The 23,811-nt window shown below is 36.9% G+C and overlaps 1 protein-coding gene across 1 annotated transcript; it reads left to right on the plus strand.

Annotated features, from left to right (window-relative positions):
• Window positions 1-1,153: 1,153 nt before the first annotated feature.
• LOC145641826 (methyl-CpG-binding domain-containing protein 9-like) lies at window positions 1,154-22,243 on the plus strand. The gene is made up of 10 exons (XM_081692805.1): window positions 1,154-1,951; window positions 4,543-5,254; window positions 5,387-6,493; window positions 6,599-7,270; window positions 11,377-11,682; window positions 12,604-12,939; window positions 14,223-14,321; window positions 16,804-17,238; window positions 18,616-20,940; window positions 21,479-22,243. The coding sequence occupies exons 1-10, from the start codon at window positions 1,395-1,397 to the stop codon at window positions 21,779-21,781; spliced, it is 6,852 nt and encodes a 2,283-aa protein (XP_081548931.1). The 5' UTR covers window positions 1,154-1,394; the 3' UTR covers window positions 21,782-22,243.
• Window positions 22,244-23,811: the final 1,568 nt, after the last annotated feature.

Below are 23,811 nucleotides of genomic sequence, written 5' to 3' on the forward strand. Positions count from 1 at the left end.
TAATAAACAACATTAATAATAGTAGTAGTAGTAGTAATAATAATAATAATAATAATAATAATAATAATAATAATAATAATAGCAGTAATAAAAACAACATTAATAATAGTAATAATAATAATAATAATAAAAATAATAATAGTAATAATAATAATAATAATAATAATAATAATAATAATAATAATAATAATAATAATATTCGGTGACCATGCGGTGTCGTGTGCGGGCATTGTTGGTATTAAACATCGGCACAATGTTGTTCGGGATACATTTGTTGATATTTGCTACAGATCTGGGATTTCAGCAAGAAAGGAAGTTGACATAGGATTGTCTGGAGGGAATGACGGGGCCCTCAGACCTGCTGATGTGTTACTTTATTCATGAGATCGTGGTCGAGATGTATGTGTCGACTTCACAGGGTCTTCTCCTTTGACACAGACAGGGCTATCTGACTTTGTTCCGGGACGGGTTGTGGCTGATGCGGCTCATCGGAAGCGGGTTAAGTATGAAGCTCGTTATCTGGCGATTGGATATGGTTTCATTCCCTTCTCCTTTTCTTCGCTTGGGGATTTAGAGAAGGAGGCTGTTGCGTTGGTGAAGCGGATTCAAAGGTTCTCAATGACGCAAGACATTGGGGCTCGTGCTGTTGCTCACATATTCACTAGGGTAGGCTTTGCTATAGCTAGAGGAGTGGGGGCCCAGATTGTATCTCGGCTTTCCACTAATTTATTATAGGTTGTATGACTTTTGTTTTTGAGATAATAATAATAATAATAATAGTAAAAACAACATTAATAATAATTTCATTAATAATAGTATTAATAATAATACCATTAATAATAATAACAACATTAATAATAGTATTAATAATAATGTTGAAATTTGCTCTGCTCTGCTATCCTGAAATCTACTATAAAATTTAATCTGCTCTGCTCTGCTCTGCTCAGAAGCTTAAAAAAACAGGCCTTAATCACCTTAGAATTTTCAATCCTCAATAAAAGGCAAGGCAAAAACCAATCCAATAAAAAATCAAACCAAGGAACTGAAGGAAGGGAACCAAAAACCTTAATTCCAATTTTCAACTCTTCAAAACTTTTTCTACTTTCCCTTCTTCTTCTTCCTTCTCCTAACATTACATCACCACGTGCCAAAGTGTTAACACTTAACAGCAAACAAACTATTTTTAATATCTTATATTTCTCTCTCCGCTTTCAACTCAAACCTTCCTTCTTTCCTTTCTCTCTCTAAAGCCCTCTATTTCTTTTTCTCACTCTCAATCTTACTCACTTTTTGGTCTACCTATTTTCTCCTCTTTAACCCCCCAAAAAAATAAAAAAAAAGAAAAATATAAAAATGCGACGACAAAGAGAAGTGTACCAATCAAACTCGTCCCGATGAAACTCACCGAGTCAAACTCGTCGTCGATAATGGCGGCGAAACCTTCGTCAACCTCAACAACAACATCTTCGCAACAACATCGTTCAGTACTCGCAATCGATCTCAACGAAGTTCCATCTCCTTCAGAAACCCTACCTTCTCCTTCGAGTTTTGCTCTCTCTCCTACTTCGATTGTTCGCTCTATCCACGACAACCCGCCGTTTCCGGAGGGTCCTCCGGCGGAGATCCCGGAGGATGTCACGCCGTGCGCCGGTTGCGGCGGACCTTCTCCGGAGTTGGTTTCGGAGAGGTTGGTTTGTGATGGGTGTGAGCGTGGGTTTCATTTTAATTGTACCGGGGTTTTGCTGGGTTCGGCGGTTGTGTGGGATGAGTGGGTTTGTAGGTTCTGTGCTGCGGATGGGGTTGGGAGTAAGAGGTGGCGGCTTGGGAGGAAGGAGGAGAGAGGGTTTAGGTTGCTTGATATGAATGCTTCACCGCCGAGTGATTGTGATGGCGAGGCTTTGGCTGCTGTCGATGCTGCCGCTGCTGCCGCCGCCGCTGCTGCTGGTTCTAGGTAATTTGTTGTTGGGTCATTGTAGTTTTGAGGCGATATTATTGTCTTTATGTTTATTTGCATGTTATAATGTGAGCAAGAATGTTGAGGTTTGTAATGTCACATTTTTTGCCTGATAGAAATGCATGTTTTAGTTTTTTGCATTTTTGAACGTGAGTTGCTGCATTTGCGATCAATGCCATTGTTATGATGTTTAGGCGTGATCGGTGGTCGAGCAAGCTAAGTTGTCAGGATGAGATGTACATTAGGGTTGCAAGTTGGTAAATTAAAGACATTAAAGTGAGCTGAGGATAGGTGGCGTACCATATGTCAAGCGACATTGCTAAAAGAATGAAATGCCAAAATGTGCGATTAGGTTTTAATTGTTATGTTGTTTACGTGTATGGAGGCGTGATAGGTGGGTCAAGCAAGCTAACTTGTCATGATGAGGTGTACATTAGGGTTGCAAGTTTGTAAATTAAAGACATCAGAGTGAGCTGAGGATAAGGGGTGTACGATACGTTGAACGACATTGCTAAAAGAATGAAATGCCAAAATGTGTGCTTAGGTTTTAATTGAACGAAATTTCTGTTGTTTCTGTAATTGAAAGGGCCATGAACAGCCTTAATGTGCAAACTTTTGGGGCTTCCAGATGTTTTGAGAATGTTGATTGATATTGTGTGACAACTAGCTAATATTCATATATGTCAGGTTTGGAAAGTGTTTGTCTTTACCTTTTTTTAAATGTAACTCTGATCTAAACTCAGAAGATTGATTTTGGTGAGTTTTTGGGGATTGAGATGACCTCTTATTTAGTTATATCTTGCAAGATAGTTGTCTTTTTATAAATTTCTCGTACCCTGATAAATTTCTTAAGTGTCAAACACACCTTATGGAACATTTGTTGGATTTTGTTTTAAATGGAATTCAGGAATTGTCCACCAATCAAACTCATGTCTGAAATTCAAGTATCTAGTATCCAACATGGATAATTGAGGTGAAATTAAGAGTTGGAGAAACATTGAATTTGTTTAAATTAACATTATGCACCAATTCTATAGGCATTCAACTTAGATTCTGCCTTTGTAATTAGCTACTAACAGATTGATATAGGTAGTTGTAAGTAGTTTGACTAGTTTGTTGTATTAGCAAGTTTGATTAGTTGATTGTCTGTAGAAGTGTTAGGTAAATAGAAACAGTTAATTACTAATAATTTCAACATGTGTAATTTTCAAAAAGCTAAATTTTCAAAATGCTATTTCAAATAGTTCATATTGTGAGCTTTTTCAAATAGAGTTTTTGCAGCCCAAAAAACTCTTTTACAAGCTGTTTACCGAACTCACGAATTACCTTTTTAGAATGTTTAAAACTTCTAATAGGCCCGAATATGCTAAAAGCTCTCCAAATATTTCTATCCCAAACAAGGCCTCTATCTCCCCCCTCCCCCATTTTTTGGTGGGGTGGGGTGGTGGTGGTGGTGGAGCGGGGCGGGGGGAGACCATGGTTCGAAAATGCGCCTGAAACGTCGCGTATCGCCCGTTTTGTAACGGATTTGAAGATTACCGAACCGAGTTTTAACCGTACGGCACGCTGTTTTTAAAAAACCTGAAATTTCGGCCGTATCGGTCGTTTTGAACATAATTTCGGACGCATCTACCGTTATCAACCAAGATCCGAAGAAAAGACTCCCAAATTTTAAGCTCTTACCTCTTTTCTCCGGCGAGGGATATCGACTCCTCCATAAAAGTCGACCGGCTCGACCCTTTCAGTTCCAGGATATGAGTGAAAGTCTTTGTTTTCTAATAATGAGAGCCAGAGAGTGTGACAGCTGGAAGTCTTACTTTTTTTTTTTCATTTTAGAATTTAAACCTGACCCCACCAGCACTTTAGCAAACTCTTCCCTTCCATACTTTTTCCCACTTTTAATTTCTAGCACATACAAATATAGAATATGAATTTAATTTAAAAATTAATTTAAAAGGTTACAGGAGTAATGAAAAGTGTTTTAGAAGTTACTAAAAGTACTCCATAGTAATATTACTACGTACAAAGAGAATTAAGCATATAAAATTTTCAAAAATTATGAGAAAAATCAAATTTTTTTTTATGAGAAAAATCATTATAACCACATGAAACTAAAATATAAAATTCATGCGCGACAACCGCGATGTGGTCCGCGATTAACGCATCAGTCCTGTTAACGAAATATTGCGACCGTTTTCGCGATCGCGACCGAAACCGCATTTTTGAACCATGGGGGAGACGTTAGTCATTTGAACAAAAGTTGAGTTAATATCACATTAGTTGTTACATATGACAAGTATACTCTGTGTAGCATTTTAAATTTTGATCCTTTCTTCCTGCTGTATCTCAGTTTAGCTAAAAAATTCATTATTAATGAACGCCTAGGTGCCTGGCTCATAGATCATGTTTTGGAAGTTAACTGCTGCACCTGGATATATATATTAGTGTGCATTTTCAATTTTAATGCCATCCAAATGTCTAATGAGCGAATTATTTTTGGAAATGTCTGTCTCTTCACTTAAGTACTGATACATTTTTTTTTTTTTTTTTTTTTTTTTTTTTTTTTTTTTTTTTTTTTTTCCTTGTAGAAATCTCTGTTTTGGCAATAGCACTATCAGCAGTTATGCACCTGGTGGCCTGCTGCCATATCCCCAATTTATCTATTCGGGTAGTGGATTTGGCTTTCAGAAGACATCTACTATAGTTGCACATACTGTGAGATTGGATTTTCAAGACATTTCACTTAACAATCGGTCTACAGCTAGAAGCTACGAAGACATAAAATATGGTACTCAGTTAGAACGAGTTAGGACTAGTGGCACAACATTTAGGTTACCATCTTGGAATTCAAGTGAAGTTTTGCAGTCTCTTAGAGATTTTGTTTCTGAAAGGCATGGTGTTCTAGAGGATGGTTGGCGTGTGGAGTTTAAACAATCTACGAATGGTTGTGAATCATATGCTGTTTACTGTGCACCAGATGGGAAGATGTTTGAAACCATGTCTGATGTTGCTAATTATCTTGGCTTATCATCTCATGGAACTCCTTTGGAGCTTGAAACAAGAAGTGATTATGGCTCTACATTACGAAGGAATGGGTTGCATACACCCAAAAGAAGGAAGTTAATGAAGATTCCAATAGGCAATGGTTTTGTGGAGAACAAGGACAATTTGAAGAGTAATTATAGTAATAGTTTCTTTTGGAATTCGCAGAAAGACAACTTCATGAGTAAGCCTGAAAAAATTATAGAAGCTATGGATGCTGCACAAGAAGATAATGGCATCACTGGCATCGAAGAAAATGTAAGTTGCTGGTCCTTATGGCATCATTTTGATACTTTATCCTGTTTTATAGTGCTTTTTTGTGAGATGATTGTTTGCATCTCGGTTGTTTTAAGGTCACTCATATTTTATTATGTTTGATTGTATTTTTAGGAAGGGCTCCCTCTCCAGTATGAAGATTTGTTTGTTCTTTCCTTGGGGAAAATTGATACAAGAACATCATACCATGATGCTGGTCAGATTTGGCCTGTAGGTTATAGGTCATGTTGGCATGATAAATTTACTGGCTCTCTTTTTCTTTGCCATGTGTTGGATGGTGGTGATACAGGACCTGTTTTTAAGGTTAGAAGGTTTGCATGTTCTGCACTCCCCATTCCTTATGGGTCAACTGTTTTGCAGAGGAAAAGTGGTATCTGTTTGAATGATCCAGGTAAAGAAGTTGGAGGGAAAACAACTCCCTTAGAAGAAGAATGCAGTATTGAGAGGCTTCTCTCAGATCCTTGCTTCCCACCAGAAGATGATTCTTTGTCATGGCTTATAAGTAGTCCAAACGAGGTTAATGGTCAGAAGGCAATCAGTTCAACACTTGAAGTCTATTCTACTTTGGAGAAGTCAGAAGATCTCTTGGCTCATAATCTATCTACAGGTGAGAAGATTGGTGAATTTTCAGTTGATGGCCGCTCTTCATCTGTGGTTTGGAGCAATATATCCCAGAAACTAATTGATGCTTGCCGTCAATCATACAAGCAGAAGGGCTCTCTGAAGTTCTTCTGCAAGCATGTTGAAGAGGGCATGTCATCTGTCTGTGATGTCATGACTTACAAGAACAAAGATGCATTCTCTTCTTTGGATAAATTTTGTAGCTTGCTGGGCTCACTGAAGGTCCCATTGTTAGTAACAAGTGATGATGAACTTGATTTAACACTTGAAGCTCTAAAGAACTGGTTGAGTGTGGATCGGTTTGGATTGGATGTAGAATTTGTCCAGGAACTTATTGAGCAATCTCCTGATGTCCATCAATGCTCAAATTATGAAATTTTGAAGAGAAGAAATGATAGTTTGACCACACCATTGGTTTGTAATGGGCTGTTACTTGTCAACGGGAAGAGCATAGAGCAGTGTAAACAAGACAAGGTATTTAATGGCCTGTACAAAAATTATAGGACAACTGAGGAACTTGCTGGCACTGATCATATTCGTCCCCCTGGGAAGCATCTGGGTGCTAAGCTTCCACCTCAGCGAGTTGGAGATGTTCTTCAGGTATGTTCCCTTTTATCTAGGTAGTTTGCTTTTAATTTTATTTTTTTGGGTTGTGGTTTTGGCTATTATGAATCTATGCTTCATCCTCAATTTTGCTTCTCATAGGTGTGGGAGTTACTTCGCCGTTTTCACGAGATTATGGGTTTGGAGCCTGTGAATTTTGATGAACTTGAGACAGAACTCATTAGCTCTTGGTTTGAGAGTTTGTCGCATCATGGATTTCGCGAAAGGGATTCTCTAGGTGATCATGCTGTAGATGGATCCAGTATCCTGAGTGAGCATACTTCCTCATCAAGTAGTGAAATTGCATGTCCTCCCGAAGAGAATAAATTTATAGAAATGCAGTCCGCTGCTGTGAGGGAAGAGGTTCATGCCAGTCAAGTATCGTGTACTAACAGTAAGTGCGCTGGTGTTTCATTGAAGAGGGCCCACATCTCTTTGCTTGATGTGCTTGTGAGTGAGCTGCAGATAAAGGTTGCAGCAATGGTGGATCCAAGCATAGACACAGAGTCAAAGTCAAGGCGAGGTAGAAGAAGAGATGTTGACAGCTCAATTCTTGCAATTAGGCCAAAGCTTAATCTACTGCCTATCAATGAATTGACTTGGCCAGAATTGGCTCGGAGATATATTTTAGCTGTGCTGTCAATGGATGGGAATCTTGATTCGGCGGAAAATGTTATCCGTGAATGTGGAAAAGTCTTCCGTTGCTTACAAGGTGATGGAGGGGTCCTCTGTGGCTCTCTAGTTGGGGTAGCCGGAATTGAGGCCGATGCACTGGTAAGATTATGCATATATCCCCTGTATTAGGTTGTTAGTTATCCAAATAAAGTTTCGTTGTTCTCTGATATTACTCTTCCTAGAATCTGCTAGTGTCAGTGTTTGTATCTGTCGAAATGAATCCAACTTCAGGATTTAGTATTGAAGAATGAGCTTGGTAATCATTATGTTAGTCTAGGTGATGGGTCACCACTTTGGCACTTCTTGTGATATTCGCCAGTCTCAATTCACACAAAAGATCTACAGACCTGGACAATCCAATCAACCATAATTTGAACCTAACTTATCAGGGAGACATTTGCCTGGAGCTGCTGCCAAATTTGCGTATACCAGGGGGTTTACCTGATGAAGGGTAGGGAGCAATAATGTGGCTAACTTACTCCAGAAATTTGATTCAGATTTTCCCTTAAAACACACCAATAAATCCAGCATGCAGATCAAGGTCCATTTATTGTATCTCTTTCATTAATGGTGGGCTAGATTTGTGTGATTGGATAAGGGTAACCAGAGATTCCCTTGTTTGATTTGGACCACGTTGGGCAATTAGGTATTTGCATCAAGTTCTTTCCTCTATGCAGCATTGTAAATGAATTAACCTGGTCTATTGAGAATGAGATACCAAAATGTATGTTGTTTGTTGGATAAGTGGATGGATACTAAAGCTATGGTCGATGCTAAGCTGGACAATGTAGACAACAGTTAGAATTCTGCCGGTTTTTCCCATGGTTTGAATTACGGTTTTGATTGAAAACAGTAGCGTTGTCGTGGGAGTATACATTGATGCATTGATGAGTGTGTCATGATGAGAAATTGAATTCAAAGTCCTTTTAGGATTTTAGTAGCTGTATGCTATTATTCCCTTTTTCTCTATTTAGGTAACATGGTTTGACACTTTGACTGATAAAGGGTTCACAGCATATTAATCGATTTTGTATTGTATGTGAAAGTTGGTGTTGGGGCAATTTCTTATAATAACTAGTGGGTTGTGGGAACAATTACTTTGTGTTTTTTTGGGGGAGAGGTTGCGATTTTTTATTTGCTTTTAGAAGTACACATAAAATTAGGACCCTAACATGTGAGAGATTTAATTGTGTTTTAATGGGGCCATATCATATTATGAAATGGATAGAAGTGTGTCTATTCAATATGGACGGCCTTATAAGGAAAGTGTATCAACTAGAAATAAGAATAGGGAGAGATATATTGAAAAAGTAGAATTTTAGAGGATTAGAGCCATTAGTGGGGAGATACGGGGAACCTTTCAATATAATGTTTAAGGCCCAATTAGTGGAGTCATTTTTGAGTGAAGCACGGGATGTAACGTTTTATGCAAATACTAGTTTGGTGCCCCGTGCGATGCCCGAGTTATTGAATTTTAAGATAAACTTTTTTTTTTATGTACCAATTTTTAAAATATATTATTGATACAAAATCAAGTTGAAATTGATGTGATTTTGTGGAGATTTAAACTATGCTGTAGGCATATAATGCCTAATAATAGTATTGGTGAAAATGTTTGATTTAAATTATTATACTTGCAATTGTAGAAAAAAAAAACATGCTTGAAATATTAGAAATTTCATAAAATGCAAAGAAAAAAACAAAAAAAAGGTTCTAAGCCTGCTGGCTGAATTTAAAACTTTGGGCTAGTGTGAACATTTCTTGACTCGTGACCTAAAGTGACTTGACACCAAAACGACCCGTGACCTAAAGTGACTTGACCTAAAACGACCCGTGACCCAACTCTATTGTTGTATACGTAACGCGATATTTGGTGAAAAGTTAAAAACGTCTAGTGTCGCTGTCTCGTGATCTGGCTAAACTTATAATTTATTTTTATCTATGAAACATAGGTTTTTTTTATCAAAAATAAAACTCGAAACCAAAAATTTAATCCAATGAATCTATCCATATTTATTGAAAGTACAACTCTAAACTAACTTTTTTTTTTGTTTATTCTACAAAATCCTATCCTAGTTTTTATCCTATTAAAAAGTACATTTTTTTTATTCATTAAAAATATATCCAAGTAAATCTTACTTGTCATACTAATATCTAATTGTTGCATACATGACCGACATTTGGCAAAAAGTTGAAACGCCAAGTGCCGCTGTCTCGTAACATGGCTAAAAGTTTAGCTTTATATATTAGTTATATGATTTGGAAACATCCATATAGACGATTTCGATCAATTGATATATTTTTTTTTCCTCACTCTTTCCTTTTGCAAGTCTTTTGATAGCGTGTAAATTTGTTACTACCTAAATTTTACAAGCATCAGGAAGACTATTACTACCTCCGTTATATATTAGTTGCAACTTTCAGCTTGACACGGGCTCTAAGACAAAATTTCATAATGGGGGATTAATGAAATAAAGAATAGATAATTAACCAAGGTAGGAGAAAGTGAATGTAATTAATAAATTACCCACCACCATCAACAACACCCTACCCACCACTGTTAGCCAACAATAGTTATCCCACCACTGTTGGCCAACAATATCCACCTCAAAACCACCCACTTCACAATTGAAACCACCCCATTTCAACCCGAACAACCCCCAAATCACTCCCTCTTGGCTCGAACTACCCCGAAATCACTCCCTCTTGGCTCGAACAACCCCGAAATCACCCCTTCTTGGCTCGAACAATCCCGAAATCACCTCTTCTTGGCTCGAACAACCCCGAAACCACTCCCTCTTAGCTCGAACCACCTTATTACCCTTTCTCAACTCAAACCACCTCGAACAACCACCCTCTTTGTGCAAATTTGTGGGTTTTGTGAGGAATTGTGAGGAATTCGTGGGTTTTGTAAGGAATTCGTTAGGTTTTGTGAGGTTTTCATGGGTTTTGTGAGGATTTTCATGGGGATTTTGTGGGTTAGATCTGAAAGCGGGATTTTGTGGGTTAGATCTAAGAGCGATGTTAGGATAGTCTGGGTTAGATCAAGGAAGGAGAAAGAAATTCATGGAGGAAGGAGAGAGAAACTCATGGAGGAAGAAGAACCCAGATTAAAGATTGTGTGGAATCATTAATTTAATGATGTTGGATAAATGGTTTAATGTGATCAAATTATGTTATGTAATTGTGATTATGATTTTTTAAGTAAGGGTAAATAGTAATTTTATATGAAAAAATTTACCAAAAAAAGAAAGAAATAGAAAGTTGCAACTAATGTGTAGCACCCCTAAATGGCAAAAGTTGCAACTAATATGTAACGAATGCAGTACATATTACTAGAAAGCTAATATTTTGGTTTAAAAAAGGAAAGCAAGTAGAAAAGACTTAATTCTGAAACTTAAGGATATGTCACTAAAGAAAGCAGTATTCTATTCCAGAGCAAATAATTGACTTTTGATATGATGCTCTGCAAATTTAAACAAGAATGCAACAGCAAACTAGAAACCAATCATCTGTGTTTAGGACAGGAAAAAGAGATACCTGCTATAAGGCATGATATATAGTCCAAAAGAAGAAGGAATATTTCAAGCAATATGTAGCAAGCTACACCTAAAAGCAACCCAAGAGCTATTTGGGGAAGATGAGCTCTACAATAAATTTCATAATGCGAGAACAAAGAGCACACCCAACAATAATTTATAAGTCATAGGTCGGCTCTATGCAATAGTAATGGGTTCCTGAGATGCAAGTAGTTCTAACGATTGACAAAGTAGTGGTTGCAGAAGAGTATCTCCAATGTGTACTAAACTATTTAAAGGTTAGTTATAGAAGATTTTACCTTATCTTAGGACTCTTATTACCAAATGCCACATAAGCTTGATTAGCATCCTTAATTCCTTATAGCTTTTTTTTATCAAGCAAGATATAAGGTTTCTTTTGAATCTTTAAGATGAACATGGTAATCGCCTTGCTTTCTGATGTAATAATCTTTATCTGTCGTGTATGTGTTTGTAGTAAATATGCTTGTATAGATGATTTATCCCGGAAATATGTTTTGTCATTCATTTGTGATTACTCTTTGATCCTTTTCTCATGTACTTCTAAATTTCAAGCTGATTTTGTTTTCAAAGTTCCTCCTGTGTGTGTGTGTATTGTAATTTGCATGGTATAGAAATAAGAATTGCATTAACATAATTGGTTCTCAGCTACTTGCAGAAGCCAGAAGGCGGATTTATGGATGTCTAAGCAGTGAAAATGATAGTCTGACCATAGAGGATGATGATCCGGAACCAGTTGGTACTTCTGAAGGGATGGGTAATGGTGATGGAATCATTCCAGATTGGGCTCAGGCCCTAGAACCTGTAAGGAAATTGCCAACTAATGTAGGTACAAGAATCAGGAAGTGTGTTTATGAGGCTTTGAATAAGGATCCACCCGCTTGGGCAAAAAAGACCCTGCAGCACTCTGTTAGCAAGGAAGTTTACAAGGGAAACGCTTCTGGACCAACTAAGGTGGTTTTTCTGAACTTATTATCATCATGGCTTTAAAACCGCAAGCCGCAGATTTCCTTGCGGTTTTGCTTTTTTTGAAAATTTTTAGTTGCTCTTCCTTTTAAAATTTTTTCTCCTGATTAATGGATTGGCAAGGATTGTAATGTTTTCTTTTTGTTTATATGCAAGCGCTTTTGGCTTCTCATTGGAGTCTTGCATGTGTTCTTTTGTTTCTAATGATTATTTTTTGGGTTTGGGAGGATGAGAAAGGGATTGGGGGGAGGGTGGTGTTGTTGCAGCATGGTGTGGAAGCCTTACGAAAAGCTTTTGACTCATTAATAGCTGGCCCCTTGGAATTTCCTCTTCTGTCTGTATATGTTTAAATTTCATATCTATGTAAGTGTTGATCCTTGGTATTTCCACAACACTTTGGACACTAACATGCCAAAAATGTTTATGAAATGTCCCAAAACACCAGGGTAGAGCTCAAAAGGTATGGCGTTTTGAAATGATCATGAAAGATATGAAACATAGAGTTGATGTATTTTGACATATTGAAAATATTGGACCCCAACTTGCCAATGTGTGCGGAAAGTCCCAAAAAGGCTTAGTGGCTTTTGTTCATTTGGTGCATGTAAGATGAGGAGAAAGTTGAAGAGTTTTACAAGAGTAGGGTTTTTTTTTGTTTTTTGGTACAAAATGTGTGTAGTGGTGTTATTTCTGATGTCTGAGTTTCTTAGTTTTTGCAATCCTTTTAGGTTTTAGAATAGTGAATGTTGACTTCAACTACAGATTGGTTCAGAATCCCCAGTTTGCTCTGTTGTCAAATTTTTCTGCTGTTTTTGTTGCTTTATAACATGCATCTTGAATGTTCCTTGTGCCAAGTGTGCATTTATTCATTTACACTATCTTGTATAATATTGTACTTACTTATTGATGCAGAAAGCTGTCCTCTCAGTGCTGGCAGATGTTCTCAATGAATGCTCACAACAAAAAGCTCGCATGGAAAGAAAAAAGAGGACAATTGTGTCCATATCTGACACTATTATGCGGAAATGTCGAATACTTTTGCGTCGTGCTGCTTCTGCTGATGAGGATAAAGTATTTTGCAATTTGGTAGGGAGAAATTTGACCCATTCTTCTGAAAATGATGATGAAGGAATGCTTGGTTCCCCTGGGATGGTGCCTCGCCCACTAGATTTTCGGACAATTGACTTGAGGTTGGCATTTGGAGCCTATAGTGGATCACCTGAATCCTTTCTTGAAGATGTTCAGGAGGTAATCTTCTTCATATTGTTTAAATACACACTGAATATTGTAATACTTGTTGCTTCTCTCTTGCTGATGAGCTTATATGATGTCAAATTTTCTAACGTATTTTTTGACTAAGAAAATTAGTTGTCTGCCAAAGACAATGTTTGTTAGGCTAATTGATTGACCTTAGAATTCATAAGCCTCATGATACTATACTTATAGTAAGCTACCCATTTCTGAGATTAAGCGTCAAGTTTTAGTATGAAGATGGAATTCAGCGTCAAGTTTCTGTCTACGAATGGACTTTCACTTGTGGAAATATGTATCAGCCTTTGCTTCTAGACTTCATGTCTGACTGCCTTTTGAGTCCTTTTCCTATGACCAAACACTGCCTGGTATCAAACTTGGTGAAAAGTAACTTTGGTCTCAGGAAATGTGTGATTGTTGGAGTAGGTGAGTAGCAACTTTTAGGCAGAGAAGTGTATCAATATTATGTTGCTGACTGTTTGCTCACTAAATTTATTGTCATCTTGCTTTACCGGCCTTTCCTCGAATCCTCGCCCTCCCTACATGCAAATTTTATCAACGTTTTTCTTTAATCTTAATAATTTGTGAAATTATTATAACATTTTTCGTGAAAGATGAGGTTAAGTTTAATGAATTTTCTTTCCCATAATACTAAATTGGCATGTTTTGAAATAGTTTGTTCGAAGCAGAAACGTAAAATGGATAACATTCTGTTACTGGAAAGTGAGTTTGAGATGGTTTAAATTCTTTACATTATGGCTTTCAGGCTTGATTTTTTCAGATGCAATGATCTAGGAAGTGTGGATCTGAAATATGTTTCCTGAGTAGATTGCTGTTAAATTGTTCAAAGCTCAATAATCCGGGACATTCTAAGTACTCTGAAATTTATGTGACGACCACTTGTTTATGGGGGCTTTCCCTGCTTGATTTTTTTCTCATGAAGTGTCATGGGACAATGTAGTATTCTTGGTTTCCTTTGATATCATTTTATCTTGGGAGTTTTGTGGAAATGTTTCTGCATATTTTTATCACGGTGACACCACTCTCTCTTTGGTCTTTTACTCCATTTGGCTATTTTCCTCTTGTTCTGTAAAGGCTATTTTGATAATCAGTGAATTTTGCATTTGTTATTTTTGTAAATTTATTTAATTTTAATTTTCATATTTGGTTTCTGATGGATAGTATCTTTGGTTCTACCTAGTGTGCCTTTTAACATTTGAAGATAGCTGAGCAAAATTATAGATCTAATGTTTGCTGACCATGTTCAATCATTTTGGCAGCTGTATAAAAACATACGAATCGCCCACATAGAGCAGCCAGAGCTGGTTCAATTGGCAGAATCATTGTCCGAGAGTTTTGAGACGCTTTATGAGGAAGAGGTTTGCAAAATCTTGTACTTTTCCCGGCAGCCTTAATCTCTGTTTATTTTTATTATATTTTAGGGCCCATATAATACAATTAACCAATAGAAAGGGAAATTGACTAAATGGTTTCATCTATATGTGGCAAAGAAAATTATTAGCATAGGTCATAGGGGATAGAAGAACATCACATTTCCCAACTTATGCCTGACACTTCCCTCACCACTTGTTGAATAACTCCTCCATTCATCACTCAACTTCAGCTTTACTCCTTTCTGAGTGTTGCCTTTATAGGCACATTAGATGTTTAAAATTAATGAACCATGGTTCCTTGTCTAAATTTGTAGTTCCCTTATTGACCATCAGAAGTTTGGGTCATACCGTAATTGACATTACTTCCTTTGTTTCACCTGACATGCACCATTTTGGCTTTTTAGTTTTTACTGTATTCATATACTAACTTTGACTATGCTTATTACTAATCTATAAAATATGTCATTATTATAATTATTGTTTGTTTAATCTTAATGTGTTTATTACCTCTGGTTTTTTTTTTAGCTGACACGTTTTGACTTTAGCACTATTCACTCACTTCTCTTTGACAGGGTTTTGTGATTTATACGTAATGAAAGGTATAGTAATGTGAGATCTTGTTAGATTCTTCATGTTATATATTTTCAAAATATCAACTTTTTATAATATTTACCTATTAACAATTAAAGATATTAATGGTTGAATTTGTGCATTGACAAATGTTAGTAAAGAAACGTGTAAAATAAAAAGAAGCAGAGGAAGTATATTTGGCCTTGCTCACTTCACCCTAAATAAAATAATATTCAGTAAAAATACTAAGAATAATTTCAGTTTGGCAAAAATCAGTAACTTTAAAGAAGATATATTAGAGAATTAGTAAAAATAATTTCAATTATGTAAAATTAATTTTACTTGAGTAAATTATTTCAGTTCAGTAAAAGTAAAAAAAGCATCAGTTCAACATTGCATTGTTAAGATGAAAAGGTGAAGTGAACACGACCTTAATTAAACTCTTTTTTTAGGTGTTACACATCATTTGTTTTGGTAAATTACTACTTCCTCCATTTTTTTAGTTGCAATAATTTAGTTTTCACAAACTCTTAGGCAAGTTTTGGAGTAGAGGTAGAGAGAAAAAATAAATAGGGCCCATGTAATAGAGAAAATTTATTAGTATAAAAGGAAAGTGATGCAACTAATTTGAAACTTCCATTTTACGAAAGTGATGCAACTAAAAAAAATGGAGAAAGTACTTTTAATATTATAATTCTCCTTTATGTTCCCCACTCCTACCCACTCTTACTAATTTTGTTACTTATCTCCCTTTACATTCCTTATTTTTCAATATGATATTAATTCCATTGTTTTTATTACTACCTCCATTAACATTTACTTGCAACTTTGGAATATTTTACGTCTCTCAAATAATACCCCAAAGTTGCAAGTAAATGTTAACGGAGGTAGTACAATTTTTTAATACACCAAGTACCCCACGTATATGCTATTGTATTAAAGTCACTTAAACTACCTAAAACTAGGTCAAAGTGTAACACAAAAAAAAAAAAAACGGATTTTTTTTTGTTTTTATATAAAAGGTGATCAATGTTCGAAGCTGTATTGTTGGCAAAAGTTAAAATGGTGCATTTATTCTGAAGTTGAGGAAGTGTATATTCAACAAACATAGCAGGTAGATTTTTATTCTGTGTATCAATCTCTCTCTCATCGGCCATGAGTTCTATTGTGCCTTTGTTGTGGAGCTTTTCTTATACATGGTCAAATTTGAGGTTGGAAGAATTGGGATGGTGTGCTTTGGCAGTTGTAATTAGTGGTGGTGTATTGACGCTTATTTATGGTAATGTCTGTTTAGCATTGGTGGTTTTGGGTGGTAGTTAGGGCAGTCAGTGGTAGGTAAAGTGAATATTGTGGGAGGTGTATTGATGGGAATGTCTGTTTAGGTTTGGTGGTTTTGGGTGGTATACAGGGCAGTGGTAGGTAAAGTGATTATAGTTGTGGCGGTAGTAGATTGGATGTTCAATAAGATGGAAGGTGAGTACAAGTTAGTAGGAGGGTGACAGGGTGGTGCTTTTAGAGTGGTGGATCTGGTTGTTATAGTAGTAGTTGGAGTGTGGTAGATTCCAGGTAGTTACTAGAACATTGTCTCATGATTATTTTGTATGCAGGATACAAATTTTTTGGGAAGGATGGGTAAGGGACTTGCGACATCACTTCTTGGGGTAACCACAAGGGTATAGTAGAATGAATAAAAATAGCTTAATTTAATTTGTAATGGGAATTTAAGATCTTTGGTTTCTTTCCTCTATCTTGTCAGTCTTATTTTATTTTTTTCTCTTCATTAGGCACTCTATCTTGTCAGTCTTATTTTATTTTTTTCTTCTCTTCATTAGCCACTCTGCTGGTCAGTGAGTTGTTGAAAGTGGTCTTGTCATTGCTGATTTTGGGGTTTTTGCAGGTTGTTGCTCTTGTTAGCAAACTTAAAGAGTATTCAGAAATGGAGCAGATAAGTACTGAAGCAAAGAAGGAGATTGAAGATGTATATGCCTCCACGAGAGATATTCCTAAAGCCCCATGGGATGAGGGTGTCTGCAAAGTCTGTGGCATTGATAAAGATGATGATAGTGTTCTTCTATGTGATACTTGTGATGCTGAGTATCATACTTACTGCCTGAATCCTCCTCTTGCTAGAATTCCCGAAGGTAACTGGTATTGCCCCTCTTGTGTTTCTGGGTTAAGTATGTTAGGGAGAACCTCTAAAGGTGTTCAGTTAATTGGCCAACGACATCGGAGAAAGAATTACGGAGATGGGATACGTAATTTCTTGGAGGAGCTTACCCAATTAGCTACTGTAATGGAACAGAAGGATTATTGGGACTTCAGCATAGACGAGGTTAGTTGTTAACACATTTTTATTCTTTCTAATTTTAAGTAAATTCAAGCAATGGAGATGGAAAGTTCTTGTCTGGTTAGCCAAATGGGTAATCCCTTCTAAAGAACTTGCTCTCTTTCTTGTCTAATTTATCAATCTGGTCTGATGTTATACTTCTTATTTCCCTATATGCTTAGCAAAGTACACTTTTCATTTTAAAAATAAAAAGGACGACATTGTGTACAAGCCACATGATTTTAATTTAATACTATATTATACTAATGTCATCCTACTATTGTTGATTTTTAGACTTACGACAATGCAAACTGTACTCACCTTGATTATCTCTGCCGTGTATGGACTTTAAATTATTTGTAGTGGTGCATGCGGGGTAAGGTGGAAATTTTTTTGTTTAAAGCTAAGTAACAAACAAAATGGAATGGATGTAAATGGTAAGCATAACAATTAGAAGGGAGTAGAAGTAATCTATGGGTAGCCTACTGATTTACAGGAAATAAATAAAAAGAAAAATGGGGATGGATGAATGAATGTGTATGGAGGCCTGTAGAATTTTCTTGGTTGTCTTATTTATCATATTACAAGTCTCCTCCAACTGATAATCACAAAGATGAATTGCAATGTACAGCAGGAAATAGTAGCTCCCTCCCTCTTTCCATTTATCATACAAGGAATTGAGTAAGGACATATTTTAATTATCTTCAATTTGTTATGATAATAACGTAAGGTGAAAATTTGGCTGTTGTTTGTTTTGGTAACTCTTCTATTTTTCTTTCTTTTGTGCTTCTGGTTGGAAGAAAGAATGTACTTGGATTGGTTAACAAGATGTCAGACAATCTAGAGTATCAAGTGAACAGCTTATGTTAGCGAGATACTTCTGCATGTATTTATCAAAAGTGAGCAGTTGCTACGTTTAATAATTTTGTGGGACCTGCAATCTGGAGTTTTAACTAATATAATTACAATGTTATTGCTAAATGCCTAAAGGTACAGAAAGAGGTTGCTTTCAATGGGGTGTGGGGTTGGGATGCTCTATGTCGGGAAACCTTGGTATCATGTTTGAAGAATTCTTTTGCAAAGTTGATATTCTAAGAAGAGATAAATTTAAGTAAAATCTCCTTGATGCATGAATAGGGATTAATTATATGCGTTTTTATTTGCTATATGTAGCTGGCAACCTGGTATCATTTTAGTTGGATGGAATTTCAAATCATTAGCTTAGTAAATTTTCTATTTTGAATGCTTAATATACTGATCTGGTTAATTAGCTATTGTTAATTGCATGTAGCTGTATGCTTTAGATCACATAATTACTTTTTGGTGGCTGAAACTGAGTAATTCTGAATTTTATTCTGACTAACATTGGCATTTTTGGTGCAGAGAATTTTCCTACTTAAGTTTATGTGTGATGAGGTGCTTAATTCAATTCTAGTCCGTCAACACCTAGAGCAATGTTTTGAAGCGTCTGCCGATCTGCAGCAGAAGCTGCGGATGCTATATTCTGAGCTGAAGAATCTCAAGTTACGGGAAGATGTATTGGCTACCACAGCTGCAAAACTTTTGTCTAGTGTCCCAATTGTGACGGGAGATGCTACTACTGAGGGAAATATTGCCCCAATAGCAAACCTTAGCAACTCCACAGAGCTTCAGAATTTTGTAACTGAAAAAAGTGAATGCATTTCTTCTTTCTCTGATAATGCTCCTCAGGCAAATAAGGATACGGGTGCATTGCATTCCAACAGTCATAGGAAACATGAAAATGTTAATTACTTAGAGAAAATTAGTTCTAGTGACAGTCAAGTTAAGAAGCCAGTAGATTCTATGTGTCAAGTGAAAGATCTTGTGGAGATTGTGACTGAAGATAGTGCCTCTCTTGAAAATCATGACCTTCGCGAGCGATCATCCAAACGTCATAAAAGCGAACCATTACAGGATTGCTCTGTTTCTAATGCTGCTCTGCCTGAAACTAGTGGAATGGATATTGAATCTTCTTGCCATAGTAGAGCACATGAACACAGCATGCCAGGAGTCTCTGTTGTGTGCAGATCTGAAGATATACCAGGAGTTTCTATTGCTTCGGATCGTGTGAATTCTGAGACGACTGAAAATGTCTCTTGCTCTACTTCAAATGAGTTACAAGCTTCCAATTTGGAGCTGAATTCTGTGCAGAAGGAGCTGTCTGTCCTTCAGCAGTCAATTGCAGATGCAGAATCACAACTTTTGAAGTCTTCTGTGCGCATGGAGTTTCTGGGTAGTGACTCTTCTGGTCGATTGTATTGGGCTTCAGCCCAGCATGGTGCACGTCCTTGGATTATTGTTGATGGTACTTTGGCCTTGCAACCTAAAGCACAACATGTGGGTCAGGCAAAGAGGTGTGAGGGTTTTGTTTTTGAAAATATATCTCCCTCTGTATCTGATGGCCATTTGAGTTTTGAGGGTTCTAGTGCAGCTTGTCCATTTGTTTATGGGCATGATTGTTCTCGTCCAACCTGCTCACAATGGGTCTATTATCAATCTGAGGAGGAGGTCAAAAATTTAGTCAAGTCATTTCAACTTAACAACCCAAAAGAAAGAGAACTGAAGGACTCTATACTAAATTGGCAAAAGTTGAGATGTCATGACTTGCATCAAGCTAGAAAACAAGATAAGATCTCTTTGTCCGTGTCAATACCTACAGAAGAGAATGATATGCCTGGTCTTCTAATCACGAGAGCAGACACTCTTCTTGAGCGTAGCTATGGACCTTTTTGTCAGGCAGATAAGATGGAAGATGTAAAGATACGACTCAGGCGGTCAAGAGAGACCAGTGATGAAAAATTGTATAGATGTAGATGTCTTGAACCCATATGGCTTTCCAGACACCATTGTCTCTCTTGCCATAGAACCTTTTACACCTCGGAGGAACTTGACAATCATAACAATGGCAACTGCAGGTCTAGTTCAACAGTTCTTGGGAAGAGAAAAGATAGTGATGAACATGTTGGGGGAAAAATCATGAGAAAACCTGATGATCAACAGCATTTTGTGATGGCAACTGATAGAGTTCAAACATCTAAACCTGTAGATTCTGATCTGTCAAGATACTGTAAATTTCGAAATGAGGGTTTGAATTGTCCTCACAAATTGGAAGAAGTTAGTTCCAAATTTGTCACAAATGACTCCATCAAAGAATTAGTGCGTGGTATAGGATTAATTGGTTCTGAAGGAACACCGTCTTTTGTGTCAGCTATGTCTCCTTATTTGAGCAATCCAACATTGAGTTTTGTGGTATCGAAACAGGATAAATCTGCAGGTGTTGATCAAAGCATGGTCCCTGAACAGGCAGTTGGCCAAAATGACCAGTTTACAGGTAAAAGCTGCACTGGTAATGTGGTTGATCCTGGCAGTCAAATGTTTATACCAAACAAACATGATGAGATTTTGGAAAGTGGCTTGTTTCAACCAAGAATCTCTCGTGAAAGATCAATGAAATTTCCAGCAAGTAATTTTGCATCCTCTACCACGACAGATACATACTGTACTGTACCAGAGTCTTCATTGAAGCCTGTAGTTGGTAGAGATGCTCAAATTCTGAGACAACTTAAAATTTGCTTACTTGACATGGAAGCTGTGCTGCCTGAAGAAGCAATTAGACCATCAAAGGTTCATCCAGATAGAAGAAGAGCCTGGCATTCCTTTGTTAAGGCAGCAGAAACTATATTTGAGGTATGATCCGGGTTTAAATGTCATTTTGGAAGTGTCCTGGACAGAATAGAATTGCTATGACTTCAGTAGAACTGGGAATGTCATAATGCCTCCGTCCTACATATTGTCACCTTTTATTGTCATAATTTTGAGATAGTAGCAGAGATAAAAAAAATTCAATATTTTTGTCACAGGGACGAGTTTATGAGTAGAGGTTAAGTACATCCGGGTGCACGGTGCACCCATGAGTATTTTGTTCTCACTTTGATGAGTTTTTTTCATTTAATCATCAAATGAAGAGCAAAAACTAACTTTGGGTTATTTGGGTGCACAGTGCACTCGGGTTTATATGAATTTTTTTTTTATTTGAAACCAGGCATCTGTCATTGTTGATTCCCGTGATGAAAGTATATAGGATTCCTATGCTCATTTAGTGATTTTTTTTTTTTGCACATTAATCCTTCTCATTCCATTCTAAGAATCTCATCATTGGATCCTAACCCTATATATTTTATTTTTTTAACCCGAGATATTAATGTGTTTTGGATAACTTTTTCAGATGGTCCAGGCGTCAATTGTACTTGAAGACATGATTAAGACAGAATACTTGAAAAATGAACGATGGTATTGGTCGTCGCTATCTGCAGCTGCTAAAACTTCTACTTTGTCGTCACTTGCGCTGCGTATATATTCCTTGGACAATGCCATTATTTATGAGAGAACTGTATCTGATCTAACAGTGGCTGACAGTTTGAAGCCCAGTGCTGATGTGGATCAGCAATCACCCTCTAATCTGGATTCATCAGAGAAACCCAAGCTAGGGAGGAGATCTAGTAGGAGGAAGAGAGATGCTGAGGGTTGATTGGGTTAAGATGTATGCTTGCTTGGCATAAATTTTCCATTGAATTTGGATCCCAGTTGAAGTGGGTGGCAGCAATTTTGTTGCTAGATGATTATCTTCCCTGACCATGGTTTGTTTCTGGTCTTAAGGGTTACAACAAAAACTGAACACCATGATATGGAGCCTCAAGGTATCTGTATTTGCTCCTTATCGCTGAAGTTCCGAAGGGATTCAAGGCTGACATGCTAACTTGGATTCTAGGGGAAAGATCTAAGTTTCGCACAGAGACAGAGTGTAATTTCCGACTATCGCTGCAGCTTCTTGATTTTAGTTTCTTTGGTGGGAATGGTTACCTTTTTTTCAAGGTACCTTTTTATTGAGCTAAATTGATATGTAAATCAGAAAATGATGTAAAGATAGTGTAGGAATAGAAATGTATAAATAACAGTTTAGCAGAGTTAGTCAAATGTTCATTTTTTGTCAGAGCATCCCCATCATTGAGCATTTTTTTTGCTCATGAGCAAAAATGGTGAGCAAAAATGGTAGAAGATGTTCCCCATCAATGAGCATATTGTCAAATGAGAATAGATATAAACTAGTAAAAATTAGAGCTAATAAGGTGAAGATGGTAAGTTAAAGCCAAAAAAGGCTCTCAGAGCATTCCCACCAATGAGCAAAAATTGGTTTCCTCATTCTCTCTCTACCTACTTTCTCTCTCTTTCAACCCATGAGCATTTTGGTGATTATATTTTTATCCCACCAATGATCAAAAAAAAAATTCTTCCTCATTCTCTCTCTAGTACATCTTCTCTCTTACTTTTACTAATACCCTTTTATATTTCTCTCTACTATATTATTTTTAATTCTTTTTTTTACTTGTATTGTGGACCCCACATGATTACTATTCATCTTAAAAAATGCTCATCCTATGAGCAATTTTCATTTTGCTCATGAGCATTTTTCAATATGCTCATTGATGGGGAACATCTTCTACCATTTTTGCTCACCATTTTTGCTCATGAGCAAAAAAAATGCTCAATGATGGGGATGCTCTGATCACAGCCTTTTTTGGCTTTAACTTACCATCTTCACCTTATTAGCTCTAATTTTTACTAGTTTATATCTATTCTCATTTGACAATGCTTATTTTGAGAGAAATTATTAGAGGGTCTATGTATATATGGATTTGGATTGCAAAATGATTAGATCAACCACAATCTCAAATTGAATCGAATTTGAAGTCTAAAATGGATGATGGGCAAAAACTTTCAACGTGTTATTTATTTTAGATACAAAGCTGTTACGCTGCCGCAATCTATAGTTATTCCTTATATTTCATTTTTGATCTGATCAACCCTCAGGGCAATAGGGCTGGTACGCCAAATTGCTACTCATACAATTATAACATGTAGATAAGATCTACCAGTATAACATATTCATGATATAACAGTGATATGTTTTAAAAAACCATTTTTGAACTTGACATAGCTTTGAATTAGCGTCCAATACCAATATTAGATTAGTCTGGTAATTGAAGCTAAGGCTTCCGATTCAAATACAAAGCGTCTCTGGGCACTCCAAATGGGTATTTGAAAAGGTTATCGTCGGATTCTCATGTCACTGATTGTTTTACCTTGTCTGGTTTGGGACTTGTTCCCATTTCTTCGAGGTGGTTATTGAAGGAGTTTATAGGTACTACGCAGCGGAAATAACATGAATCATATTCAAACACGTACCAATCCCAAGATCACATGCATAACACACAAGACACATAATCATACCTTTGACGCGTGAATTCCACGTTGCAATTCGACAGGCAAATCAGGGAGATAATAGAGCCCCAAGCGTTGCTCCTCTACTTAGTCCACGAGATTCGAACGAGCCGTCCACCAATACTATATTGGTCGAGTGATTGAGGAAAACTGCGATCACCACCTTTATGGACAATCGACCACCGTACGAACCACCACCACCACAAGACACCACCGGCGCCGAGGAGGAGGAAAGAGCCGTGAGAGAGAGAACTTTGAGAGGGGTTGGGTTTCGTGTTT

The sequence above is a fragment of the Chenopodium album genome, chromosome 8, assembly GCF_948465745.1.
Source record: "Chenopodium album chromosome 8, dcCheAlbu1.1, whole genome shotgun sequence".
Classification (NCBI taxonomy): Eukaryota; Viridiplantae; Streptophyta; class Magnoliopsida; order Caryophyllales; family Amaranthaceae; genus Chenopodium; species Chenopodium album.

What these genes read in the sequence shown, in the direction of transcription:
- LOC145641826 (XM_081692805.1), top strand. Translation starts at nt 1,395, where the DNA reads ATGAAACTCACCGAGTCAAACTCGTCGTCGATAATGGCGGCGAAACCT. An exon ending in GAATTGAGGCCGATGCACTG is followed by an intron (nt 7,271 to 11,376) that starts GTAAGATTATGC and finishes ATTGGTTCTCAG; the next exon opens with CTACTTGCAGAAGCCAGAAG. An exon ending in ACGCTTCTGGACCAACTAAG is followed by an intron (nt 11,683 to 12,603) that starts GTGGTTTTTCTG and finishes TTATTGATGCAG; the next exon opens with AAAGCTGTCCTCTCAGTGCT.